The sequence below is a fragment of the Sorghum bicolor genome, chromosome 7 (genome assembly GCF_000003195.3).
Source record: "Sorghum bicolor cultivar BTx623 chromosome 7, Sorghum_bicolor_NCBIv3, whole genome shotgun sequence".
Taxonomy (NCBI): Eukaryota; Viridiplantae; Streptophyta; class Magnoliopsida; order Poales; family Poaceae; genus Sorghum; species Sorghum bicolor.
In genome coordinates this window covers 5,139,913-5,165,009 of record NC_012876.2, presented here as the reverse complement: position 1 = coordinate 5,165,009, position 25,097 = coordinate 5,139,913, and the positions used below count along the sequence as shown (strand labels likewise).

At 49.0% G+C, this 25,097-nt stretch overlaps 1 protein-coding gene across 1 annotated transcript; it reads left to right on the top strand.

Annotated features, from left to right (window-relative positions):
- Nucleotides 16,888-24,248, top strand: LOC8069637 (probable mixed-linked glucan synthase 6). Its single transcript, XM_002445057.2, has 3 exons — nucleotides 16,888-17,888; nucleotides 20,055-20,799; nucleotides 21,715-24,248. The coding sequence occupies exons 1-3, from the start codon at nucleotides 17,527-17,529 to the stop codon at nucleotides 23,491-23,493; spliced, it is 2,886 nt and encodes a 961-aa protein (XP_002445102.1). The 5' UTR covers nucleotides 16,888-17,526; the 3' UTR covers nucleotides 23,494-24,248.

The window sequence follows — 25,097 nt, the reverse complement described above, 5'->3', positions numbered from 1 at the left end:
TTATATACATGTTTTCCATCTAGGCTCTTTCTTACTGATTTCCACCGAGAAGCCTTACATTTTGGACATGAATCCGACCCCTCTTTATCCTTCCAAAATAGAATGCAGTCATTTTCACAAGCATGAATACTATTGTATCCGATTCCTATAGATTTCACCAATTTCTTAGCTTCATGAAAGTTTTTAGGCAGTGTTGAACCCTTAGGTAGTGCATCATTAAGCAAATCTAGTAGCAGATTAAAACTCCTATCACTCCATCCTCCAAGGAGTTTGGTATGGAGTAATCTAATTAGGAAACGCAGCTGTGTATATTTCTTGCAATTAGGGTATAACTCTTTGCTATTCTCTGCTACTAACTTTTGAATGGCAATTAGCTCTTCACAGTGCTCTAGGTCTGAACTGTTGTCATCAAAATCCCCATTATCATCTAAACCAGCAGCTAAGTCTCTAAGCAAATCAGAGATGTTATCATCTTCGTCAGTCTCCTCTATAAGTTCAACACCATCATAGTTTTCATGATTCACAGAAGAGCTAACTTCTCCATGGAAGGTCCATGTTCTATACCCTTTTAGAAACCCATCACATATCAAATGCTCACGTATTTCACTTCCCTCTCTCCAAAATGAGTTAACACACTTTCTGCAAAGGCATAATATCTTGCTTCCTACTGCTGAATTCTCAAATGCAAAAGCTATGAAATTGTTCACCCCTTGTTGATATATCTTGGTGAGCCTACATGCAGTTTCTAAGTTAATTCCCAAGTTAACTACAGATAGAACTTTCAGTCTTTGTGAAAAGTCTTTGTACCTAGCATCATTATCGATCCATGATTTATCCATTCCCCTTTGTGAAAGATCAAGCAGCTTTAGAAATGGACTATAAAAATAAAAAAACATGAGCATCAAAGAAGCTACATACTTTGACGATCATACTCATATCCATGAATCCATAAAAGTGGCTTTAATTTAAACACGATTGTCATGTTCAAGTTCACACACAATATTAAAAAAGATGGCCTACAGAAATAGGATCATACCGTTACCCACAAGAAGAGCAACTGCCAATGTTGTGGTTGTTCAAATAATCTCTAAAAGATTGCAAGCTGCCCACTTTGGTTTTAGGTTGGGTAGACGATCCTGTACAAATTCTTTCAGCTACACCTCCAATGCACCAAGGCAGCTGTAGTGTGAATACACGACATCGGATCAGTACATGTACAAATATGTCGAGACTGAATCGCAAAAACAAAGTACTGCAGTAAATCGATTATGCCAAATAGAACTAGTCTGCATTTCAGCTTTCTATTAGTTTGTACAACAACTGATAGCATGAAAGTAAAAGACAGAACACAAGATACATAGTGATAGGCCAGGGTCACAGAAAAATTAAGATCAGGCTACTGCCAATACTAAACCATCACTTTCGTACAATAATCGTATCATCATTTAGGACATGTGATCTGACAGTGCGTGCGTTCCATGAGAAAAACTGAGGTCCAGCATCACCACCTGAACAATACTAAACCTGCAATATGTTGCCACAACTATAGATGTTTTCACTGCTTTTTGATTAATACGTAAAACACAAAAGAAAATGCACGTGCTACTCAATCTACTTCCCGATTTATTTCCTACCATTCACATACTACCGACACGCACTGCACTGACATTTTTTTCAGTTGTTCACAATAATGAGCACAACAAGGCTTTGTGTCAAAATTATTAGCACAGCAAGCCGTAGGCAAGGAAAAAATTGCAAGCAAATGTAACCTTTCTTCTCCACGCAGCAGTTGTGGTTGTGGCAGCAGGCGTCGTGGTGGTAGCAGCAGGCGTTGATGTCGTCGTAGCACACCTTGTCCGCGAAGCAGCTCCAGCCCCCACTGCAGTTATTGTTGCCAGTTGCCACGGATCTGAACAGCTGCTGCAAAGAAAGCGTCATGGAAACCAGATCAAATCACTAGTTCAAATCGAATCAATGAGGATGAGGGGAGGAGTCACGCACAGTCGCAATTGAGGGCCGCGTACGAGGAGCTGTATGCAGGGGCTGGGGGCGCCAACTGGGCAGCAGCGGTGGTCGTCTTGGGCGGAGCTGCACGACAGCAGCGGTCGTCTTGGGCGGCGGCCGTTGTCTTGGGCGGGGTCGTTGCCGGCGGCCGTTGTCTTGGGCGGAGCTGCAATGGCAGGGGCAGGAGCGCCAACTGCACAGTAGCGACGACTGTTGTCTTGGGCGGAGCTGCAGTGGCGACGGCAGTCTTGGTGGCCGTGGTCCTGGGCAGCGGCGGCGGCGGTTTTTGGCGGCAGCGGCGGCGGGTGGGGTGGGCAAGCACCGTGATAGAGGATGGGGTTGGGGTGGGCAGGCGCAGGGAAGTGGCGGCTAGCTGAGGGAGAGTGAGTGGAAAGGTTAGGGTTAGTAGTATTTGGGCCCAATTTTTACCGCGAAGGCCTGTTTTCATTTTTAGCTTCCCGCGAAGGAACTTTTTTCCTTTTCAGCTCCCGCGCATGGACCTTGAGCCCGCACAAAATACACAGCCCTATATAGCGACTGATGGTTCGTCCTCTTTACAGATCTATCCCGACCGATAGATGGACGCTATAGCCAAATATCTATACCGACCGATCGTCTATCGCAAAGAGTATATTTAGCGACACATGATCCGTGGGCCACCTATACCGACCGACGGTTTGATGTTATTAGTATATTTATAGCGACACACATATGACTCTATATTAGGGTTGTGGTATAGTATATAGCTAGACACATACAGATTATACATATTAAACATAACATCGCATCAAGACGTACACGTGGTCGTCCGCGTGGTGACGTCCATGTCGTCGTCCTTAATTTGACCATCTCTTCCTACGTCGCCTGTCGTCGGCCTAGCCTGTAAATTAGGCCTTGTTTATTTCCCAAAAAATAAAAACTTTTTTTGTCATATCATCGAATTTTTAGATATATACATAGAGCATTAAATAATAGACGAAAATAAAAATTAATTACACAGTTTATAATTAGATAATATTTATCAAATACAAACAATGACGGAGCCAGAAAAAAATTATAGCTGGGGCGAGTTCTAACATGAAGATGAACGAAAAAGCTTGTGGCACAAATCGCACAGTATTCATCGACTATGATTGTAAAAAATATAGCAAAAAAACTAGAATCACAAAAGTTACTGTGAAAAAGGCGGATGAATAACATAAGATGTTGCCTCAAATTTGCGAAATAAATTAAATAACTGGCAAAGCTACTGCCCCTGCCAAGTTCTGCTTCTCCTCCCTCCATCGTTCCTAGCGATGGCAGTGAGTGGACGAGCAGTGTGCCGCGCTGGCGCCTAGCAGCGGCCGGCGAGGGTGGCGGCGAGCGCGTGGCTGGTTCCTTGCAGCGGGCGGCGAAGTGAGCCACGGGCGGTGCCTGGCAATGGTGGCAGCATTTGAGTTAATACAGAATTGGGGGTTCGGGAAGCTAAGCATGAGAGCCAGACCGTGTTGCTGGATTGGAGATTTAGAGAGCCAAATTGGACCTTTGTTTGGCCCTTGGGCTAATCTTAACAAAAAAAAGGCTTAGTTCCCACTACCTAGTAGAACCAGACATCGTCTTCTTCGATAATCAGTGCTTGCGGCTCGCTCTTGCTCGGCGCCGGTGGTCTTCTTGCGGCAGAGCGGCCTCTCCTCGGTAGCCCGGTAGCCAAAGCTAAGGAAGAAGAGGGGGTTCCGAGGTCTTGGACGACACCATTGGTAGCTGGGGCGGCCGCCCCACCCCGCCGCTAGGGTGGCTCCGTTATTGAATATAAATGAAAGTGTTACGGTGTATTGTATTTTTTCGGGCAGCAACCAAAGCCTGAATCCCAACTGCCAAAAGGATATTAACTGCCAATCCGTGTCGCTGCTTGACCATGTAATGCACCACGGAGCATACACATTCCACCTGGCTTGGAGTGTTCCTGTCGTCTCGTGTCGTGTCGGACCAACCCTGGCACGCCATGCATGCGCACGTAATCATGCATGCAACCATAAACATACACGTACGCGCGCGCCTCGAACTCGATCGATCGATCTCGCTCCTGCCTGATCGGCTGATCCGATGACAAATGACGACGGTGATGGGTTACGATGTTCATCCATGCATGTGGCAACGGACGCACGTACGGCAGCATACATAAAATAAATTTACAAGTGTTACACGCTAATAAACTGCGTACGTACCGGTTGGTGCGAGTGGTCGACACTGACGCTTTGCACGTACATTAATTAACCTCATATGGTGGCCGCCGGCGTTTAATAGGGCCTTTTGCATGGTTTTTATAGGCGCCTGGTGGTACGTACACGTACGACCCACGTAGTGTGCCGCTAAATTACATACTCAAAATAGAAGACTCTATCACAGAGTTCAAAACAATTAATTACATATTATTTATAGTATTTTGCTGATGTAGCAGCATATTTATTAAAGAAAAAGGTAGAAAAAATAAGACTCCAAGTCTTATTTAGATTCTAAGTCCACATTGTTCGAAGTAATAAATAACTTTAGACTCTGTGATAAAATCTGCGAGTGCCCTATTGAAAATGTGTATCCGGCACAACACTCCACCTTTATAGTTTGCTGGTGGCATTTGGTATGCATGCATGGATATGCTAAGCTACTACACTGCTCGATGATCGTAGTACCTGTACGGGGTGGATCATCAGTGCAGCAACAGGGCTTCCTATACAAGCAAAGCATCATCGTCGAAGCATCTTCTCTTGTCTCATAAGCAGTATTTTTTCTACCGGCCTGCAGTGTTTTTCTCTCACAATAAATTAGGAAACATTACTTTCACACATAACTTTTTAAAACAAGCGAACAACCAGGAAAGCCGGGAGCCAGAGTCATGCACTGATTCATGCGCGGTAATTAAGCCAAGTCAGGGTCAGGGACTCATCATCGATCAGGGCAGGCCAGGCAGCAACGAACAGACGACGAGTGTACTGGTCCATCCATCGTCGGATCGGAGAGATCCAGAGCAGAGGAATGTGGCAGTCTATAATCCATCTTTCGTGTCATGCATGCACTTGTCCGTCCGTCCGTCCGTCCGTCCGTCCGGTCCCAAAAGCGTGCAAAAGAGAGTGCTAGTACGTGTTGTTTGGCAGCCCTAGGGGGGCTTTGGTTCCTTTCACTCAAAGTGATCACACACACACACACACTGGCATTGCCGCATTGGTTAGTTCCATCTCATGATTGGACGACCAGTAGTACTGTACAAACTTGAGTGGCAGTAGCAGTAACCATCTAGCTAGCTACTCCACTCAGCGTGACGGAATGGACTCAGCTGTTGGCCCAAACGGATGTCACATTGTTGTTATTTCCGGGACGACATGCTCAACTGTCCCCTTTGAAATTTGTACACACAGTTAGTACAAATCACTGTGCTGCCTTCTGTGTACCGCCTTCAGGCTGCAGACCGGCCCTAAATAAAGTGCAGTGTTTGCTACTTTCGGAATAAAGGTTAATTAGTTTTTCACACACACAGCACATGAGACATGATGAGCGATGCACAATTGCACACCACGACGTTTGGCTAAATGTCTATTATTTTCTTTTTTCTAATTAAGTAGGCAAGGGTCAAATAAAATGCATATGGAGTATATACTAATAACAGAGAGGAGAAAACAGTGTATGAGTGGACCTTTTTTTTCCTTGTCTTTATTAATCATCAAGTACTTGGGGCCATCAGTTGAAAGCGATTAAAGAAATAAAGTAAAAGACTTGGAAACTTATATTCTTTTCACTAAAGTACCATATATAGTAGTACTACCTACTAGGGATACAAGCTAGGTTACAGCCTTACACGACGACGGCGGCACGACAAGTTGAACATGCCAGAATATAACTGCCGCAAGCTTGCACCTGTACTTTTGCCTTGCCTATACAACCAATTAAGTTTGAACGTGATTTAGGCGGGATTTGTTAACAAGACTAATTGGGGTTATACATATGTTGTGGATACTTAATCATACTAGCTGCAAAAAGAAAACATTAGTCCATTTGTTATTTGTAGGTTAGCACTAATCATAATAAGAAAATATCAAATGGCTTATTGCAGCATGCATGTACATGATGCATGGTGCGCCCTTGTTAGTTAATTGATTAATTATTTTTCTTTCTGATCTTCTCGCATCCAAAGCACGTCCCTATCAATGATAGACTGAAAAAAGCATCACCTACCTTTCATTCCTCCTCACATTGCAAACTTTGTTTTGATTTCCCGGGCCCCCTTTTTTTGTGTCATTGTGTGTATGTTATTTATTCTTTTGGCCTCCAATACGGTCCACCCAAACTGTCGGTGGTGGCATGGCAGCAGGGCAGGGCATCTCAATATATATTCCCATGCATATCGATCTCCGGTTAGCTAGCTAGCTGAACCCCTTCGTCTCTCTTTTTTTTTTTCTCCATTTAGTTTTTTTTTTTGCTTCTTTTAGCCTGTTTCTAATTATGGCCATATGCATGATGGTGTTAGTGACGATGCTTATGTGTGCAATCACCCACGGTTTGACCCTTTATTAGTCACGCATCAGCTTTTGAGTCCACGCCTAATCATTTGTACGTACCGCGATGACATGAATACACTCTTTCTTGCAGTACTAGAACTAACTCTGGAAGCTACCTATTACTACCTAGGTTTTTTTTTTGGGGGGGGGGGGGGGGGGGGTGGGGGGGGTACATTTCGTGACACCATGCATAATACTTGTCAAGTATAATGGATGCATGAACAAGGTGGATTAAATGGCCTGATGCTGCCTTCCGGAGCACGTAAATAAGATGTGATGTAGTACTAGTACTAACCTATATACCGTAAGCTAGTTGATTGACCCTGTGTGTTCTGAATGTGAACGGCGCTACATATAACATATTTAGTATAATCTCGCTGACAGTAACTTGTTTATGATACGATGGGGACAAATTATATAACATAACAAATTAAAATTCATGTAAAATCATGAGGAAAAAAATCAACGAGATATCTCGCTTATTAATGAAACATGACAAAATCATGCGAGAATTCATAGTGTCGATATAATTTAGAAGAAAAAAACACTCCATGTCTGCATACACATATAAAAAAATATATGTAATGCATGTGTATATACATACTAATACGTACCCATCAATGTCGGCAGGCATTTGATGGCTGATAAGTTACCTACCGCGCGCGTCGCCCTCGATCCGTCTCGAGCGACGACGGTACGGTTGCATTTGCATTGCATGACGTGGAGCTGAATTGTAGTAATTTCGGTCTTGTTTAGTTGTTGATTTTTTTTAGTTTTGGATACTGTATCACTTTCGTTTTTATTTGATAATTATTATCTAATCATAAACTAATCAGTCTTAAAAGATTCATCTCTCGATTTATAGACAAAACTGTATAATTAGTTTTGATTTTTAACTATATTTAATACTTTATGCATATATCATAAGATTTATTAGTTTAACGGAAAATTTTATTTTTTTTTGTTTGATTTTATGAGTGAACTAAACAAGACCTGAATTTGTGCGCATGCATGCAGCTGTCGGCCGGGCTGTCTTAATTTCCCCCCGTTTTTGACGCGTGCGTGACCTGAGACCAAAACGTGACACGCTCTTCGTCATCTGCTGATCAATCGGACACTCTATACTGGACGTATGCGAGCGCGCGGGGGGGACCGGCGGCGCCGGGGGCCGCCGTCGGTGAAGAAGCCCGGCCGGCGTGCGGCACGTACACATGGCGCGCGGTGGCGCGCGCGCTGCACCGGGAGAAAACGAACGTCCGCGCGTCCGGTTCGGCGGTTGGTACGTGTGGGAAGCTGCGTGTTGTGCGGCGATGGAGACGCCGGCCGATCGACGACGGCCGCGGGATTAGCGACGGCACACGTCGGTCGTCACGTCCCCGGCCCGGACCCCAGCAGCCCGGCCCCGGCCGTGATGGCGCCATCTCTCCAGCTGCAGCCGGCCGGCAGCCTTGCTCGATCTCTGCCTGATGTGCGTGGCACCGCGCGGTTTGTCATCACGGCAAGCTAGATAAAGATTCTTCCCGTGCCCTGTGTCTGTCTGTCAGAGCTCCTTTGTTTATTTTAAATTTCTTGTAATTACTTTCGTAAGGATTAATGAAGTACCAGTAAATACTACTATATTTTATATGTGTACTACAGTCAGTACTATAGAAACAGCATGGGATAGGTTTTCTTGTGGGCGCAGGAAACAGAGAGGAATAAGCTGATAGATTGCTCGTCAAGAAATACTACTATATTCTTTTGTTATTCTCAGACGGAATATTTTTACTGTTTCGCGGAATAAAGTCATCAATCACATGCAGCCACGCCAACTGATCGACAAACATATGTACAGCGTCGTCGTCGGTAGTAAATAAGAAAGCTAGATCACGAATCGCTTATAATAGTATAAAATATAATCCTCCACGAAAAGCCACCAGAGCTCAGAGATGGAGCCAGATACCTTCAGTTTTCGCAGTCGCCACGCACTCATTTATGTCTCGTTTTTTTTAAAAAAAAATAAAAAAAATGGATCTCATCCGTACCAAATTTGACGCGCATGCATGGTAGGTGTGTAGTAGAGCTGGGATCTGCACTCATGTTAGGCCCTGTTTAGTTTCCACCCAAAATTTTTTTATCCATCCCATCGAATCTTTGGACACATGTATAAAACATTAAATGTACATAAAAAAATAAACTAATTACACAGTTTGGTTTGAAATAGCGAGACGAATCTTTTAAGCCTAGTCACTCCATGATTAGCCTTAAGTGCTACAGTAACTCACATGTGCTAATGATAGATTAATTATACTTAATAGATTTGTCTTGCAGTTTCTTGACGAGCTATGTAATTTGTTTTTTTATTAGTTTCTAAAAACCCCTCCCGACATCCTTACGACATATCCGATGTGACATCAAAAAAATTTTCATCTCCAATCTAAACAGGGCCTTAACCGAGGCATGCAGAGTCCAGTCCACCTAGCTAGCTAGTGCGCGTTGACGGGTGCATATATATATGCATCAGAGCCGAATGGAGGAGCCGATCGAGTAGCGCCGCGGCATGCACATGATGCATGCTCGCGCGGTCGTCGTTGGATCCATCCATCCATCCATCGCAAGGCTGTGACCTGTGTAAGTTGGCGGATCATCTCGGATTTTTTGGAGGCATCGCTGAGCTGAATTGGCGGTAGACATTCTGCCACCACCCATCCATCACCCAGCAGCATCGCTCTCAGAGTCTGGCATGCATATATACTATTTGGCATTGCAACAAGGCCTACTCCTACAGACGAGAGAGATCCGTCGTCACCCTGGATTCTGAGTGTGGGGGGGCAGATCTGGAGCACGACTGAACTGAACATGCATGCAAGTAGGCGCGCGGTTAGTGATCACACTGGGTCATGCATGGTATATATGCGACCATGCATGAACGTCGTCACATTGCGTTCAACGTGGGCAGCACCGCGCGCGCGCGGTGGGGGTTAAGTTGACCAGGGACGTGACACAGTAGAGCCAGCTAATAACCACGGTACACATCATCAGAGACCAAATATTATATAGAATGATTAGTCGTATTCGTCCGCAATTAACATCTTTGAATTCGCTGGCTATATAATCGTGTGGAGCGCCGTGCGATATGGCATATGCGGAACCCTAGCATCGCGCGCGCGGGGGAATCAGGACGTACGATGTAATGTTGCAGCGGAAACACGTACAGTAGGCGTGTTCACACACCGACCCCCCGGCCCGGTGTCGGCGATCGATCCAAGCATGCATGGGTTTTTTCTCGCTCGGTTTGAAACCAGGACTAGTAGTTAGACCTTGTTTAGTTTTAAAAAAAAATTACAAGATTTCCCGTGACATCGAATCTTGCGCCATATGCATGTAGTATTAAATTTAGACGAAAATAAAAACTAATTACACAGTTTGCCTGTAAATCGTGATATGAATCTTTTGACCCTAATTAGTCTATGATTGAACAATATTTAACACGAACAAACAAAAGTGATACAGTACTCTAAATCTAAAAAATTTTGCCAACTAAACAAGGCCTTAGTCGCAGCATCATCACCGTGAATTGAAGTTATATGCTCATGTGGCGTAAGACACGTCATTAGTAGCACGATCGAGCATGAACCCTTTGCTGGCTGCAGGCGTAGCGGCGCTGCTGTGTTTGTCCGATCCCGTACGTCGGCATCGGGACGCGCCGGGAGCGGGCGCAGCATGCAGGACGCGGCAACGACGACTGACCGCGTTTGATTAGTCCCAGATGCATGTGCTACTGCGCCCACATGCACACTCTCTTCTCCGCGCCCGGCCGGCCGGTAATAGTATATACTCCGCCTACCTTTTCATCCTGTTCCTAGCTGTCGGTCTGGCCACGCGCCCCGGCCGTCCGGCCGGCCGGCCAGAAAAACCTAGTAGTAGTAGTAGGAATCAGCAATACTACTTATTCTACTGCTGTACTAGCACTAGTTTATTACTCCTATATATCAGGATTACTTGGCTGAGAGCCTGGGACAGCAATCAGTATATGATTACTAGTGATACGGCAGCTATGCACGTTACGCGCCGGTCCGACCTGGCATTGCTGTGCGCCGCAAGTCATCTACCACGACGACCACGCACGCACGGCCAGCAGCGCAGCAGCTGTGTCTGTGTCGGTGGGGAGTGGGGTGGCACTGGCACGGGCCACTTCACTTTTCTGCCTGCCTGCGTTGTTGAGACGAATCGATGGACCACGTACGTATACTGCTGGCGCGCGCCTGCGGAGTCCGAGACAGGAACAGCAGCAGCAGCAGCCAGAACGTGGCATTGCTGGTTTGGTGGCTGGCTGGCCGCGGACGCGGTGACTCCCGCTTTCTGATCCCATGGGTTGGGGTGGGGGTATGGAGCCAGGACGTCTACCCCAGGCAAAGGCAATAGTCAAGACAGGACGGACGCCGGACGCGCTCGGCGGCTCCCGAAATCCAAAAAGTTTTCAACATTTACCGTCACATCGAATTCTGCAGCACATGCATAAAGCATTAAATATAGACGAAAACAAAAACTAATTACACAGTTTGTCTGTAAATCGCGAGACGAATCTTTTGATTCTAGTTAGTTCATGATTGGACAATATTTGTTAAATAAAAACGAAAGTGCTACGACAAAATTTTTTCGGAACTAAAGAAGGCCGTAGTTGATGAAGTACTACGCGTGCCAGCCAGCCGGGATCCCTCTACCAGTGTAGTACCATGCCATGCCCTGCACTGCACCAGGCTGGACTGGACTGGACCGGACCGGACGTCGCCCGCCCGCCGCAAAAACGCACGCACCCGTTTCTTGTTCATTATTCCCCGCGCCCGCAACCACGCTTTTAGTGTGTGTCGCTCCGGCGAGGAAGTGGCCGAGAAACACCCCCAATCTCCACCGACGGTAACAGGTCGATCGGTGCCACCGCGCTCGACATACGGCCCTGTCCGACCACGTACGGTTCACTCCGGCGTCGCCCCCCGGCCCGCTCGGGTCCATACACGGCAGGCTACTCTTTACCCGTCTCTGCGTACTAACTACTCCTATACTACATTGTAATTTCTTCAGCTCATTATATTACGTGGTTGCGTAGGAAGTAGTAGTAGCTACATACTCCCCTAGTCTCAAAAAAAAGTGACATTTTATATTTTTCAGACATCATATTTCACCATTCTTTTTAATCAATTTTTTATTATAAATTGTAAAATAAATAAATCATTAGTAAAGAATCTCTAATGATAAAATACATCTTAATAAAATATATAATAATTATATTAAAAATTTGAACAAGACGAATCATAAAAAAAGATGTCTAAACTTCTAAAATGACACTCTTTTTAGGATGAATGGAGTATGCATTACAACTACGATAGTCACTCGTTATCCTTGTTATTGATATAAGGTCATATATTCATGTTATGGATTAGCAAAGAAAAAAAATTGAAAGTCCTCTCTTCAACAGTGTTTTGGATCAGATTATATAAGACAATATATGGACCAATTTTCATATGTGGTGGTTGATAGACCAATGCAAGTTACCAAATCTGCCTTTTTGGGCCCTTTTTGAATATATTTAGGTGGGAGTAATCCCCCCGGTGAAATTCAAAAAAAAAAGTTACCAAATATTAGTCTTCAAAAGGAACCGCTCGACAATGGTTTTGATTTGCTTTAAGTCAACGGATACAAGGCTGCATTGTTGTATATAGATGGCAATGTGTTGGTCATCCTTGTAAGTGGATAGATTTGGATGATAACAAAGAGTTATATATTGAAAGCAAAGTACTCCCTCTGATAATAATATATGGCATTTTGATTAAGATATGGTCAAACTTTTGAAATTTTGACTATTATAGCTTATTTAGTTTGGAAAGCTAAACATTACACATGAAGAATGGGTCTTAAAAGTTTGCACTTTATCTATATACTTTCATTACACACTATATCTAGTTTAAAATTTGAATATAAATTTTGCACTTTGAAGTCCAGAAAATGATTAAAAAAGACATTATTTTATTGGTGGGAGCAACTGCCACCTTGATCATACTTCTAGATTATGTTGAGACAACAAATACTTGCATTACACACATACGAGTTGCTCATTTACCTATTGCCTATAGATACATTAAGCTTGAAAGGAACGTTTCAGATGTGGTTTTGCATAGCGTTAAGTTAGGTAACTTTGCATCCCAAGGAAAATCTTAAACCAATTAACTAGGCGATCGAAACAAATCGCTCCTCATGGTTGAGCATTGCGCTAAGTTAAGGTTGGATTCCATACATGACAATAGGTTGCTAACGGACAGAGTAAATTAACAAAACTATTGAAAGTAACTGCCCGAACGCTATTTTGAGTCATATTAAAGACAATCAGGTTGAATCATCAGCTATGCTCAGTGGCGAAGCTAGAGCAAATTAGAGGGTGGTGCAATTGTCTTGTGGGTGCATAGACAAATCTAATATGTAGTGCATATATGGTAAAATTTTAATCAAATTCACTGTCTTTGCATTTTTTTGGGTGGTGCATTTGCACCACCTGCACATAACCTACCTTCGCCACTGGCTATGCTTGAAAGGAACCGTTTATGTGTTGTTTTTTGTTGCAACCTTTTTTTAAGCTAAAAAAGTAGAGGAAAACCGCACGATGCAATGGTATATCAAACATGTTTAGTACAATCTATAAGCTGTTTATGGACAAAATAAGCTAAAAATAACCGCTTAAACGTTGTTGTAACGTCCCGCCTCCACGAGACCGGGCCCTCACTTCGGGCATGAAATACCGAAAACTGAACCAAATTTACCGAAACCGAAAAATTTGGTACCCTGCTCGGTACCTAGTTCTCAGGTTCTCTACCTCGGTAAACCGAAGTACCAAACTAGTACCAAATATGTCTACTAGCAATATGTAATATTATTTATGGGTCTGTCATAGACAATTATGTTACGTGTTTATGTTAATCTACTCCTACTATACTATGGCTTATTATATGTATGATTTTGGCACTGTAATTCTATATGAAATCATGTTGATTTTTTATTAAAATTAGCTATTGAATATGATGTTACATGCTGCTCTAATATGGGCCTACGTACTACTGTAGGAGTACTCCTACAATGCTGCGAGGGAGCCCTTGTTTAATTCACCCTAAAATTCAAAAAAAAAAATTCAAGATATTTTGTCACATCAAATCTTGTGTCACATGTATATAGAGCACTAAATATAGACGAAAATAAAAATTAATTGCACAGCTTGTTTGTAATTTACAGTGTTAAAATCTAAAAACTTTTTACAACTAAACGATGATCTAAAGTGACCAGGCAATGAAAGCAGGGTGTAGTGGGTGGCCAAATTTCATTGGCTAGCAATCCAGCAACAGTAGTAGCCCTGGTCGGTATGGCTATAGGCCAGCATGGAGGGAGACGGGTCGGGCATCGGGCGGCGCCACCGATGGCCGGGATGACATCACATCGTCGCCGCCGGTTGCTTGGACGGCACAGGTAGACCACGCCCGCGCGCGCGCACGTACGGACGGCGAGCTGTTAATGCTAGTAGTACGTACTACAGCAAATCTCGCGGTCGCGGAGGCGGCTTGCATTGCATTGCATTTGCATTGCGCGGGTACTACACGATCGGAGGGAGCTGAGGTGGTGTGGTGGCATGCATTAAATTCCGGTGCCGGGTTAACGTGCCGGCGTTTGCAGTTGGATGGATCTCTCGATCCGTGCGTGTGCGGAGTGGGATGGGATGTGTGTACTCCATCACCGGAAACCGTTGGAGCCATCCATCGATCTCGGGAACGGGGATTTAATCACCGTACTAGGTACGTTTACGTACGCGTACACACTTCACTGGTGGAGATCGAGATTTTTATGAATGCATGGCCGCCGGTGAACCTGAGGGCTTGAGACGACGACGACGGGTGCATCGATTTCACCGTGACGAACCGCCGTCCTGACGGGTGGGGTCCATCGATCGGGGGGGGGGGGGGGGGGTCAGTGATCGATGCGCGCGTCCTCGTCGTACCAAGTACTCCGCCACTGGCTCGATGTGCGTGGTGGATCTATGGATGTATCTAGCTAGTGGGGCGACGACGGCCATGCGCGCAGCGACACAGGGCCGCCCGGCCGGGGGGCATCAGTGGTCGCGTGGACGCTTGGAGGACGCTACTAGGCGTTAGTTCAGGGAGCGCCATCAACCACCACCATGGCATAATGCACTAGGCGACGTCGATCACCACACATACAGTGTTGTAAGATCAGTTTTCATGAGATTTCATAGAAAGTTTTATACACATTGTAGAGGGTGCGACATCAGCAAAGTGCATAAATAAAACGAAAAAAAGATAGAAAAAAAACTTGTTTCATGTCCATGATACGAGTGGGGCGGTGTTTCCAGCACCACGAAACGAGGATAAAATCCGCGTTGTGAGAAAAATAAAATAGTAAAATAAGTTATGAAACCGTACCATTAAATTTTACACCGTAAGAGAACCTCGTATAAGTATATAAGTACAGGACGCGCCCCCTTCCCAAAGTAAAAGCAACATTATTCATCGTGTTACGGTTACAGCTGTACGACACGCATCGTATACCGCCGCGGGCCACCTTGTTCAAGTTCTGTCGCTAGCTCTACCAGCTCGTCGTCGCCGATGACGATGAAAATCCATCGATCGATCATGCTAGCTTGATCCTCGTTATACTAGTTCGTGATGAAGGTGACGACGTATCGAGGCCGGAGTTTCCAGGTTCTGCACGTACGTACAGCTCACACGCATGAACGCCGGCCCGGTGCTGGTCCCGGCGAGGTTTTTGACCCGGGGCAGAGTGCTGCACGTTACCATACCACTAGTAGTACCACGCATCGCATAGGCGCGGGCGCGGAAGTGCAAGTCGCCCGGCGGAGGCCCGGGGACCATGCATGTCGCGGGCGCGCGGAACGTGGTGGTTTCCCCGTGAACCCAATTGGTTGCAAGGGAACAAAACACCACCCTCGGGCCTGCGCTGTGACCGGAGTAAACTCCGGCGCCGGGCCCTCGAGGTCCATGGCAAAGGAATCTAACAGAGGCATACATGCACGAGGTTGAAGATTGCTGCAAGGCACGGATGTGATGAATTGGGAGGGGGGTGATTCATGGATGAAGACGCCACGGAACTTTCCGTGGAATTAACCCCGGCTCGATGCAGCCGGCCGATGAGATGGGATGGGATACTACACCATTGCCTTGCAATCAATAATCCTTCTTGTTCCCGGAACCGGAAGGTACCCTACCCCAGGTCATGATGGGAGGAGCCTGCGCTGCCCTGCCCTGCCCTGTCCTTGGCTGCTGCCAATGCGTAGTACTGGGGAGTCCAGCAAGACGGACGGTGTACGTGCGCTGCTCGCGTCCCAGCGTCCCTCATGTTCCATTCTGAGGTGTCTCCAATAGGAGACCCATTTGGGAACCCAAACTCAAAATGGGTCTCCAACACAATACCTATAGCCTCCAACAGAGTACCCATATCAGGAGAGGCATAACCCAAATTTGGGCATCCTCTCTCCTTGAGACCTATTTGCAGGGAGTGTTGTCTTTTAGGTCTTGTTGTTGGAAAACACTAAAAATATGTATGGAATCTTTTACCTGTAGCGCTACCCAAAGGATAAATAGGTATTGTATTTTGGGTAACAATTGTTGGAGATAGTCAGGCGTCACGGGCCGGACCCCAGGGCCCACCCAGCGGGGAGAGAGAGAGAGAGAGGGAAACTGGAAAAAGGCGAACGCAAGGAATCTTCCAATCAGGACGCGCGAGGACGTTAGCTAGCTATACTATACCCTGCCAACGTTTCTTCCTCCTTTGATGACAGCGCAATCGACCCCAGGCCTTCAGCGAGTTGAAAAAAAAGAGAGAGGAGTTTGTATTTTAATCAGGAGCCCAGCAAAAACAAACTAATCATTACCGTCGCTTTATTCTATTCCCCGCCGATTAGTGAGTGCCTAGGTTAATCATGTGGCCCAAATGCTAATTGGAGGGACTGAGGAAAGAGAGAGAAAAAAAAAAGAAATCCGCACCATATCTGGCTCAGCGATGGATGATTTTATTATTATAAATATAAATATACTTTTTATTTTATTAGATTAGATTAGAGCACCGCAAATTAAAATCAATAATTTGGGTGGAGGGAGGGTATAGTCCTCCAAGTCCAAGCTACTACTAGTGCATGCATGGCGCCAGGGGGATCACATGGGGGGTTAACACGGGAATATTAGCGGAAGCAGCCTGGTAGGTAGGTGCCCCCCCCCCCCATATGGGCCTCTCATGGCGCCTGTTCCTAGCGCAGCGCAGCTTGCAAATGCCTGCCTGCCACCTACATATACGCGCACAGCTCAACCTTCTTCCTTCATCATCTCTTTCTCTCTCACAAAACACACAGAGTCGGCGCGAGGTTTCCCCCCCTGATTACCCATATAAATCCTGAGGCAGGGGGTGCTTGCCTTCCATAACTCACCAGTCCACCACGCATATCCAGCTCGCTCCCTCTCACTCACACGCGCATAGGGACAGACCCAGACGCGCACATTTGACAGAGCAGCTGAGTGAGTAGATACCTATACAGCTACAGAGTGTGAAGAAAAGACAGAGAGGGACGTGTACAGACGCGTACAAAAATACAGAGGGAACTTAGCTAGCCTTGCAAAAAAAAAAAAAAAAAACCCACCCGACCGACACTCGGCTAGTGAATTCCGGCCCATATTTTCTATATATCCCGTCCCTCCCCCCACGTACTTTACTCGGCATCTCCTCTCCCCCTCCCTCCTCGCCCCCGCGCCACCACCACCACCACCTTCTCTTCCACCCTCAGCCCCTCCCCTTCTCATACAAACCAGAAGAGCAGAGGAGGCAGCAGCAGCAGCTTCGCATTCCTGGTCTCCGTCCTCCAATCCCACGCTCTTCTCTCTTGCCTCGAGAGAGAAGAGCCACCACCGTCGTCCGACAAGCAGAGAGAGGGTGCGAGGGCGCAGCCGGCATTATGGCGCCGGGCGGCGGAGACGGCCGGCGCAACGGCGAGGGACAGCAGCAGGCGAACGGCAACAACAACAACAACAACAGCAACGCTAAGGCTAAGCACGGGTGCGTGTGCGGGTTCCCCGTGTGCGCGTGCGCCGGCGCGGCCGCGGTGGCGTCCGCGGCCTCCTCCGCCGACATGGACCGCGTGGCCGCCGCGCAGACCGAGGGCCAGATCGGCGCCGTCAACGACGAGAGCTGGATCGCCGTCGACCTGAGCGACGACCTCTCCGGCGACGGCGGCGGCGCCGACCCCGGCGTCGCGATCGAGGACCGCCCCGTCTTCCGCACCGAGAAGATCAAGGGCATCCTCCTCCACCCCTACAGGTATACATACACCTCCTCTTCCATCTCTGAATTCACCTCGCCCGCAGGCGCACGCACACACAAAGTCTGCATTGACCGGCCGGCCTCGCCGCCGGTCGTCACACGCCGCCGTAGAATCTACTCCCAACAACAACAACTACACTGTCAGTCTCCCACTCCAACTACTAGATAGTAGATTGCACAAGACTGGATTAATAACAAAACAAAAGCCAGGCAGTTAAATTTCAATCTCATCAATCCAATCTGGCTCATCAGGCACTAGTAGACATCAGAAGACAAGTGCACGTTACAGTTAGGCAGGGGCACCCCCGACCTGGGATACCGCGTCTCCCGTTGGGCTGTCGGCACTGTCGTCACCGCCGCCGCTGCACGGTGGGCCGGGCCAGCTGGACGGGAACGTTGGGGAGGGATCGTTGGGTTCCGGCGCCCTGCCACTGCCAGGTGGGGCCCGGTCCCCGCACCTGGGCGGCTCATAATTTTTTTTTCCTAGTACCTGCCCCGGAGTGAGGGACGGTGAAGAAGCCATCGGTGTTGATTGATAGCTGGGGTGGGTCTGTGGGAATCCGAGGTGAGGGGTGTGCGGCCGTGTTGGTGAAATCAATGAATGAATGGATGGTTTTCTTCAGATTTGCCTGCATAGAAGGAGTAGCTAGGGGGAGGGGCGACACTAGGCGTGGCTTGCATGTGAGTCCAAGCAAGCCATCATTGAAAGCCTCCAAATTCCGGTAAAGACCATTGATGATTAGTGATGAAAGTCCGCGTAATAACTGCAAAGCGCCTTGTGCTGTGTGTCTGTCCACTAATGTGTGTGTGTTTTCTTTTTGCACCACTCCCTGTTGTCCTTTTGGGAGGTGAAAGTGTATGACCTAGTTTTGGACCGGGGTAAAGAAGAAGGATGTTTGTGGAAAAACGAAAAGGAAGGTTAAAAAAAAAACAGAAAGGGGGACTGGTGGTGGTGTTGGGGGTGTTCCAGTTGTAGCCTCTACTTAGAGGGTGTTGGATTCTTCTGGAGGGCTCAACTGTCTTTTTGGGGTTGCATCTAATCCTAGCTTTCATGTATGGGAGCTTGGGGGCATCCATCCAGGGAAAAAGACTAGCACATCTCCAAAAGCACAGCCTTTAGATAGAGGGAGAAAAAGATGGGGGCAAGAAGAGGTAGTGGTAGCTCCACATTAGCATCGGCATGGTGACGACAGCTCGAGATGGATGGGATTTTAGATTTCGGCCCATTTACAGCTCAGACCGTAGCAGTACGTACTACTACTTGGCTGTAGAGTTGTAGTACTGGTAGCAGTATAGGATTTGCTTTCCCAAATCCACACTGTACAGCAGCACCGTCACATGGGATTGGGCTACTACCGGAGCATACACACAGGACTACCGGTGGTAGGGAATTATTCCAGGCGGGCCCTGGCAGGAAAGCATTATTGCAGCAGCAGTAGCCTTGTAGGTGAAGGACCCCCCAAGTGGAAACAAAAGAAATATGTTGTTTCCAGAAGGAAAAAAACTATAAATGTGGAGCTGGGAAAAAATGGGGGGGAAAGGAACCGTTATTCCCTGCAAATCTATGCTCCTGGGGCGTGTGGGGCCCCTACGAGCGGCGGACGGCCTTGCCTGGCTGGCGGGGGCTGGCGCTTTCACGCCGTGGCCCCCCACCGGGGACTGGACGGAACGGGCGCCCCCGGCGCGCCCCCGCTTGTCGGTGGCGTGGCGTCGTGCCAGCTCACGCGCATTGACTGCCACCCGCCCGCACCACGCCAGCGGTTCCGTTCCGTTCCCCCTCGCTCTCACATGATTGGTGGGGTGCATCGCTTTTCGCCACGGACCCACCGCGCGCCGTGCCGTGTGCCGTGTGCCGCGCCCCGGGTGGACGGAGGAGGACGCCCTGGACACTACTGGACGGCAGCACGCACACGCATATGCTCTCGCCAACATGATGCATGTCCCCTCCCGCGGGCCGGACCCTCCAATTATTGCACGACCCAACATCGTGCATGCACTCAATCACCACTCAACCTTGTTTTTTTTTAAAAAAAAAAATTAATCATCATCATCACTATTATCACTGTTAATCACCAACATGGTTGTGAAAACTGTATTAAATTTAATATTTGGAACTGAATTTCAACTAACGATGCGTGTTGGTGAAATCTGTGTCTGCCGCAGGGTGCTCATCTTCGTGCGCCTGATCGCGTTCACGCTGTTCGTCATCTGGCGTATCTCGCACCGCAACCCGGACGCGATGTGGCTGTGGGTGACGTCGATCGCGGGCGAGTTCTGGTTCGGCTTCTCCTGGCTGCTGGACCAGCTCCCCAAGCTGAACCCGATCAACCGCGTCCCGGACCTCGCGGTGCTCCGGCAGCGGTTCGACCGCGCCGACGGCACGTCCCGCCTCCCGGGCCTGGACATCTTCGTCACCACGGCGGACCCGTTCAAGGAGCCCATCCTGAGCACGGCCAACTCCATCCTCTCCATCCTTGCCGCCGACTACCCCGTGGAGCGCAACACGTGCTACCTCTCCGACGACTCCGGGATGCTGCTCACCTACGAGGCCATGGCGGAGGCCGCCAAGTTCGCCACCGTCTGGGTGCCCTTCTGCCGGAAGCACGGCATCGAGCCTCGTGGCCCCGAGAGCTACTTCGAGCTCAAGTCGCACCCCTACATGGGGAGGTCGCAGGAGGACTTCGTCAACGACCGCCGCCGTGTCCGCAAGGAGTACGACGAGTTCAAGGCCCGGATCAATGGCCTCGAGCATGATATCAAGCAGAGGTCCGACGCGTTTAACGCCGCTAGGGGGCTTAAGGACGGCGAGCCCAGAGCTACGTGGATGGCCGACGGGAACCAGTGGGAGGGCACATGGGTTGAGCCATCGGAGAACCACCGCAAGGGTGACCACGCCGGCATCGTCTATGTGAGTCTTCTTCTTCCTCTTCTTCTTCATTACGCTGCGCCATTAAATTATTATCACTTGTTACACAGATTACACCACTACACTCCTACTCCTACTAGTAGATTGATTTTAGTAGCATGAATATGAATGCATGGCGAGCTGGCCACGGGCACAATATTGGCTGGAGAGTGGGGAAGGGAATCGAATCGCATCACATCACATCACATCACATCCTTTTGCAGTGATATGGCACATGTGGCCGAAATCGGTTAGTAGATGAAGGTTGTTTTTCCAAGGGATTTGACGGAATGGACGCGGCTGATGGTCGAGAGGGCAACCACCGCCTCGCCGCGTACACTATAATTCCGCAGCTAGCTGTGTACTGATACAAGTGTCCACCACCACCATTGAATTGGATGGACGACGCCACGGCGGATGATGCGTCGTCCACCATGGGGATGGGCGGGGCAGACAGACACGGACAGAGGCATCCAGCTAGCCCACCCATTGTCACATTGAACCCTAGCGTGACGAGGTGGTTGGGGTGGTCCTTTCCCTCCCCGACACCACCACGGCATCGCCTTTAAATCCAAATTCAATTAGCCACTGCTGGATTCCTGATTAGTGCTATGCTGTGTGCTGCCTTTCTTCGGTCGCCCTCAATCATTGATTCCCTGGATAAATTACTCTGCTCTACCTACCTGGAGCAGTAGTAGTTAACTAATTTGTTTGACAGTTTTATTAATTGACCGCCAGTTTCACTTTCACTCTCACCTTCACCGAGTAATTATTAATTACTACTGTAATTACCAATTCACATTTACCACTGCAAAGTTAACCAACCCGCTCTGTAATTAGTGTAATTACCGAGCGGAGCACTGTAGATGTAAAAAAAAAATCAGTAACTAACGGTGGTGCTCCATGGAAAAAATGCAGGTGCTTCTGAACCACCCGAGCCACAGCCGTCAGCTCGGCCCGCCGGCGAGCGCGGACAACCCGCTGGACTTCAGCATGGTGGACGTTCGCCTCCCCATGCTGGTGTACGTCTCCCGTGAGAAGCGGCCCGGGTTCAACCACGAGAAGAAGGCCGGCGCCATGAACGCGCTGACCCGCTGCTCCGCCGTGATCTCCAACTCGCCCTTCATCCTCAACCTGGACTGCGACCACTACATCAACAACTCGCAGGCGCTTCGCGCCGGCATCTGCTTCATGCTCGGCCGGGACAGCGACACGGTGGCGTTCGTGCAGTTCCCGCAGCGGTTCGAGGGCGTGGACCCCACGGACCTGTACGCCAACCACAACCGCATCTTCTTCGACGGCACGCTCCGGGCGCTGGACGGCATGCAGGGCCCCATCTACGTCGGCACCGGCTGCATGTTCCGCCGCATCACGCTCTACGGCTTCGACCCGCCGAGGATCAACGTCGGCGGGCCGTGCTTCCCGTCGCTCGGCGGCATGTTCGCCAAGACCAAGTACGAGAAGCCCGGGCTGGAGCTCACCACCAAGGCCGCCGTCGCCAAGGGCAAGCACGGCTTCCTCCCGTTGCCCAAGAAGTCGTACGGCAAGTCGGACGCGTTCGTCGACACCATCCCGAGGGCGTCTCACCCGTCGCCGTTCCTGAGCGCCGACGAGGCCGCCGCCATCGTCGCCGACGAGGCCATGATCACCGAGGCCGTGGAGGTGTGCACGGCGGCGTACGAGAAGAAGACCGGCTGGGGCAGCGACATCGGCTGGGTGTACGGCACCGTCACCGAGGACGTGGTGACGGGGTACCGGATGCACATCAAGGGGTGGCGGTCTCGCTACTGCTCCATCTACCCGCACGCCTTCATCGGCACCGCCCCGATCAACCTGACGGAGCGGCTGTACCAGGTGCTCCGCTGGTCCACGGGGTCGCTGGAGATCTTCTTCTCCCGGAACAACCCGCTGTTCGGCAGCACGTTCCTGCACCCGCTGCAGCGCGTGGCGTACATCAACATCACCACCTACCCGTTCACGGCGCTGTTCCTCATCTTCTACACCACCGTGCCGGCGCTGTCGTTCGTGACGGGGCACTTCATCGTGCAGCGGCCGACCACCATGTTCTACGTGTACCTGGCCATCGTGCTGGGGACGCTGCTCATCCTGGCCGTCCTGGAGGTGAAATGGGCGGGCGTCACCGTCTTCGAGTGGTTCAGGAACGGGCAGTTCTGGATGACGGCCAGCTGCTCCGCGTACCTGGCCGCCGTGTGCCAGGTGCTGGTGAAAGTGGTGTTCCGGCGAGACATCTCCTTCAAGCTCACATCCAAGCAGCCCGCCGGCGACGAGAAGAAGGACCCCTACGCCGACCTGTACGTGGTGCGCTGGACCTGGCTCATGGTGACCCCCATCATCATCATCCTCGTCAACATCATCGGATCCGCCGTGGCGTTCGCCAAGGTGCTGGACGGCGAGTGGACGCACTGGCTCAAGGTGGCCGGCGGCGTCTTCTTCAACTTCTGGGTGCTGTTCCACCTCTACCCGTTCGCCAAGGGCCTCCTCGGGAGGCACGGCAAGACCCCCGTGGTGGTGCTCGTCTGGTGGGCATTCACCTTCGTCATCACCGCCGTGCTCTACATCAACATCCCCCACATCCATGGCCCCGGCGGCAAGCACGGCGGCGCGATCGGAAAGCACGGCGCCGCCCACCACGGCAAGAAGTTCGACCTCGACAACCTCTCCTACAACTGGCCGTGAAGCACCGGGCAGCCAGCCGCCGCCGCCACCCAGCATCTATCGTCAAGCATGCACATACCTGCCCTGATGATGATGATGATATGGTGAGGCGGCCGCGAAGGAGAAGAGTACGTTTCCGTCCATCCATCCTTAGTACTACCTGGTGATTGGTTGATGAAGAGTGAAGACTACACAGCAACCCCACACAGCATTTGATCGACCCAGCGACGTACCCGCCAAAATTTGATTTTTCTTCTTTCTTCTCTTCTTTTTGCCCCCCCACCTTCTCTTCATTCTTTTTTCTTTTAGTTTTGTCCAGAAATTGAAAGATGTGTTGATTTGATTTAGTTTTTTAATTACCGTACCCGTGGTAATTAATTATGTACCTACTTATATATACATTACATTACATTACGCCGAAGAAGAAGAGGAAGGAGGAAGGAATCACCTTGTATAAGACATAAGTAAGAAGAGAGAAATGCAGGGGAATGTAGGAGGGGCTTACGGGTGGGGCCGGGGTGTCAGTGTCTGCCTGTCTGTACTGTACATGCTGGAGTGGAGAGGAGTCACATACAGAGAGAGTGAGAGGGGTCTAGGTCCCGGCTTTGGGTTGGTATTCTTTTAGTATATGGAACACAATAAATTTAATTTCATTCTTGTTCTTGCGAAAATGCATGTGTGCACACCCTGCTGTGTCCTCCTGGACTGGTCTCTTTCTGTGGATCCATCAGATCTTGTATGTTACTCTACTGTTAGTAATTGATACTACTACTCCACAACTCTGCTGTTCTAATCAAAGTTTTTGTTTTATTATATATAGCTATGATTAGTCAATGGTGAACATGAGGAGTTGGACCGATGTGCTGTTGTTGTGTAGGTGTACTGCAGTAGTACGTGCTTGTTTGTCTGTTGCGTGTGAATCGGAATTTCTTGAGCACTTCGCCATGGCGCGGGTGGGGTTTTGACTTGTGAGCTGGTTGATGCCCCTAGGGCCATGTGATGCCATGGCCGGCCGTGCTTGTGTGAGCACGGCGCGGCATCGTGCAGAGCAGAGTAGTGGCTTTTTCGCGTGGCCTGTGTGTGAGACCTGTGAGAGTGGCCGGTGAGGCAGGCAGGTAGCGGGAATCTTGTGCTGTGCCAGCACTTGACTTGTGAGGCGCTTCTTTGAACTGATGAACGTGGATGCGTTGATGAGAGAGAGAGGGTCATGTGAACAAGCATGATGCTGCTGCTGCGTTCGGTAAACGCGGCGGTACATGACTCCATGCCAATGCTTTTGAGTGGACAAACATGGTGGCGTTTGTTGGGACAGAGCAGAGCAGAGCAGCAAGGAGGTTGGTGGCTAGCCTGTGTTTGTGTGCCTATTGTGAGGTGGTAGGGAACTGCTGGAAGCTGTGCCGACACGAGACGTGGCATGTTGCAAGGACACGTTTTTTTTTATTTGGTTACTGCTTGGGGTTTGGACCGGTTCCAGTTGTAATGGCTGGGCGCCACAACCACAAGGGTGTGCTACTTTGCTCTGCTCTGTAGAAGACGGACCCCTAAGAGCAAGTATTATAGTGGGCCGTAAGCTGGCTAAATGCTGAGGTAGAGGAGAGAAAGGAAGAGAGAGAGGAGAAGCAGAC